Source organism: Sinocyclocheilus rhinocerous, unplaced genomic scaffold (genome assembly GCF_001515625.1).
Source record: "Sinocyclocheilus rhinocerous isolate Xijiao unplaced genomic scaffold, SAMN03320098_v1.1 scaffold1636, whole genome shotgun sequence".
Lineage (NCBI taxonomy): Eukaryota > Metazoa > Chordata > Actinopteri > Cypriniformes > Cyprinidae > Sinocyclocheilus > Sinocyclocheilus rhinocerous.
The window spans coordinates 830,440-834,500 of NW_015628289.1; the positions used below are offsets into that span (position 1 = coordinate 830,440).

At 39.3% G+C, this 4,061-nt stretch overlaps 1 protein-coding gene across 3 annotated transcripts in view; it reads left to right on the forward strand.

Annotated features, from left to right (window-relative positions):
* Positions 1-3,773, forward strand: part of LOC107737272 (connector enhancer of kinase suppressor of ras 2-like) — a 39,738-nt gene extending 35,965 nt beyond the window's left edge. For 2 of the 3 annotated variants that reach the window (XM_016548737.1, XM_016548738.1), the window contains exon 20: positions 3,484-3,773. In XM_016548737.1, coding sequence (XP_016404223.1) covers positions 3,484-3,666 — 183 coding nt within the window. In that variant the 3' untranslated portion in view covers positions 3,667-3,773. The remainder of the gene's footprint in view (positions 1-3,483) is intronic. The other variant, XM_016548739.1, reaches the window with a different exon arrangement.
* The last annotated feature ends 288 nt before the right edge of the window (positions 3,774-4,061 follow it).

Below are 4,061 nucleotides of genomic sequence, written 5' to 3' on the forward strand. Positions count from 1 at the left end.
TCAGGGAGTGGGAGCAGAAAAAAGAGGGGGAAAGAAAGGGGGAATGGCGGGCGTCGGGGCCTGCGCCATTAGCGGAGGCATGCTCACACTTGGGACGGCTCCGGGAGCGGGAGCGGAAGAAAAGGAGGGGAAGAGAGGGGGAATGGCGGCCGTCGGGGCCTGCGCCATTAGCGGAGACAGCCTCACGCTATTGATCGTACATCGTACAGAGGTCAAAATTACCATACAAATACGATAATTATCGTATGTCTGGCAACACTGCATTGTACAAATAGACATGTTTATACCGGTAAGGCTTATTTTGCAGTTATGTGCTATTCACTTTCACACTGTTGCTAAAGATATTTACTTTGCACGCTCTTTATATTACAGACCTAAAAAGACGACAGAAAATGTACTCATGATTGCTGTCCTGCGGCAAAACACGTGAAATTTATTATGTCTGTTCCGTCTGTATCATCTCAGTGAGGTTTTATACATGCACAGTAAGGCGAATGTAACGCTTTCAGACATTTCAGTGTGGATGATAAACTTTGGAAAAAAACGTTTGCTTCGTGCTTACAAAATGGCATCAACATCCGTTTATGTCATAACGTCGTTTAACAAACTTTAGCCACGAAAACCTTTAGCAGCTCACCTGAAAATTTATTAATTTGCAACACGGCCTGCGCTGTTCGCGGAGGAAGCCTTGAGCTAGCGTCTGCTAAGAGAGCTGGAGGCCCGGCTGCGTACGGCGCTGCGGTGCGCGATGAAGCCTGGTACTCGGCGGCCTTGTCTGGCGGAGAAGGAGTGATCATGGGGCCGGCAAATTGCGGCGGAGGATCTGAAAAATCCCCTTTTAAGTAAACTCACTCTAAAAAGAGAAATGCACAGACGCACATACATGCAACTTTCATCTCTCTCTCTCTCTCTCTCTCTCTCGAATTGAAAGGGGAAGGGCTAAGGGGTAGAATTGGGATTGGGCCTAACTTCTGGGCCAAATCCTGACTGATGGCGATCCATTCTCGGAGTTGATCACAATTTGTGGGCTTCTGCTTGTCCACTCGCCTTTTGAGGACTGACCGCAGGTTCTCTATGGGATTGAGATATGAGGAGTTGCCTGGCCACGGATCCAAAATTTCAATGTAATGATCTTCGAGCCACTTCTTTATCACTCTTGCTTTGTGACATGGTGCTCCATCATGCTGGAAAATGCACGGATCATCACCAAACTGTTCATGGATCGTTGGAAGAAGTCGCTCTTGCAGGATGTTTTGATACCATTCTTTATTCATGGCAGTGTTTTTGGGCAGAATTATGAGAGAGCCCAGCAAGCTCTGCACTGCTGGTGACACGATTCTGTAGCTGACTCCTCAGGAGGAGACGGTCCTGGCGCTTGCTGGACACTCTGGGACGTCCTGAAGACTTCTTCACTGCAGTTGAACCTCTCTCCTTGAAGTTCTTGATGATCCGGTAAATGGTTCTTTCAGGTGCAATATTCTTTGTAGCAATTTCCTTGCATGTGAGGCCATTTTGATGCAAAGCGATGATGGCTGCACGCATTTATTTGGAGGAAACCATTGCTAATAAGAACACAATGATTGGAAGTGCTTCTTCCCTCCTATTATAGCAATCAGTCTGCTCTTATAATCTAATTAGTATGATAGTAATTAACCTGACTAGTACTCATTCACACTTTCACATGTGCTGCTGATATGATTAGTCAATGTTAGCAGGTCATTTTGTGTCAGGATCAAAAAACTGTGAAATTTGTTTTTTGTGAAAAGTTGATTTTTCTGGACAATAAAGCTTTTAGCAATTATTTAAAATGCATCTGATCACTCTACACAATAATCTAGAAACAATGTGAATGAACACCACAACAGCTTAAGCTGCAAACTTTGCAAAAAACAAAATTTATGTCACTGCCAAAAATTTTGGCCATGACTGTACATCCTGTCACCATTTAAACTGCACTGTCAATCATCTTGTCAAAGTTAACATTATCCATATTTTATTTAATTTAATTTCCTACTGCATTGGAGAGAAATGAAGAGGCACGTTGATCTGCCAGTCGCGGGTTTATCATGCTGAGAACTCTGCTCATATGTTTGCATAATGATGCATTTAAAAGTTAATGACCAAACGTATCATTATAAAGTTCACAGTGTTGCTGCAGATGAAATATAACGCTGATAACATTAAATAAATATTTTTTCAGCAGGTTAGATGTTGGTTATTTATCACCCAAACCCCTTTCTCTACCTGTCTGTTGGTCTCGCATATCCACCATTTTTGTAGTTTTTAACACTTTTCATGCGTGTTTGTAGTTCTAATCTAATCCTTGTCCACCGCGCAATGTGTTGTGGGTAATGTTAGCCGTTAGAGTGTGCATGGATTTGCACTTCGAATTTCTACCGGAAGCAGTAAACCATCCGGCTACCTTTGGAATACTCATTTCAACATACTACGATTTGGGACATACTAATTCTAATCCACTGGCTGGTCTAGCCTGAAAAATAAGCTTTTTTTAACGCTATTTGAGCAAAAGAAACAACATTTATGAGACAGTTGTTGTCAGATTTCATTGGTGATTTCAAATATGAAATTTAATCTTAAGCATGGCGAACAGTTTTGAAGAATTTGATGTTTCCCCATTCAAAGAGAATGTCCGAGAGGCGTTTCAAAATGGCTGCCGAGTGACATGACTTGCCTTAAAGGGACTTTGATTGAGTCTAATGGGCTTCAGTATGTTTACATTTGAATTTTGACAATTGAAGTCTTGGCTCATTTGATCATTCCGTCGAAGTAACTATGGGATTTTTTACAGTTTTGATTGTCATTTTTGGAAATCCATAAGTCTGAAGTTAGAAAAGATGCAGCAACCTGAGTCAGACCAGTCTGAAGATCTGACCTGAGTTTGTTGACTCTAGCTTGAAAGCTCTAGGAGGAGTAGCGTATATAAATTTTAGTCTCAGAAAAAGAATCATAAGTTTAAATATCATTTCAGTAGGTTGGCTTTCTCAAGCCACCCTAATAAACACAACAAAGATGACAGCTTTGAGAAAACAAGCATCTGATCATAGCGACGTAGATATGTTCACAAGCTCTGCAGTTCAGAACTCCAGTCATATCAAGTCACGTCATTTATGTATCAATTTATACAATAGATTTATTTAAAGCAAACATCTTTACAGTATTAAACATACACCATATCTCTACTGTCTTTATATGATTTTTAGTGGTAGCTGCAAATTGATAAAATATTATTTGAAATTTGATGTTATTGACATTTGGCAGAACTATGTCAATTCCAAAATCCAACACAGTTGGATGAATAAAGCATATTTTTAGTAATTTTTTGAAAATATTATGTAATATGAAGTGAATATTACTTTCATTTCAGCAATTTTGTGTTTATAATTTGCTATAAATACACTGTATTTTCATGCAACCAACTGATAACCACTAATTTTAAATAAAAATTATCTTTGTTTCATTTAGGCTAAAGAAGCAGATCTACTGACTTTGGAGCAGGTGGTGGCTGACTCCACTCTCACTGCAAGTAAATTCAGGGAGTGGAAAGAGACCAATGCTGTTCTGCTGCAGGAGATTATTCTGAGCCGCCCCCTACAGACTGAACCCTTGACTGCCCCTAGTGCCTCAGCTGTGCATCCCTCAACATAGATGTCTATACACACCGAAAGAGTATACACCAGAACACAAACACTGCAAAAATGGAATATGTTTTCAAATCTGGTCTTGAAAAAAGAATTCAAAAAATTTATCTAAGACTACCGTTACTTTCACTTGCCATCTTTTGTCTATTTATTATTTATTTTATTTGTATTAATTTTTTTCTACAGAAGTAAAATCAGTCTGTTACTATTAGGTTGTTGTAAAATCCTTGTTGTTTCTATTGGAGAACTGTTCAAAAACCTGTGGCATCTTACTGATGTTAAAATACATTATTTTGAATCATATTAGAAAACCAAACATGTTCAAATGTTTAATATGTGATTTTCCTTTTTTTTTTTTTCTCTGCATTTGGTGAAAACTAACCTAAAGTGCTGATTATGTGC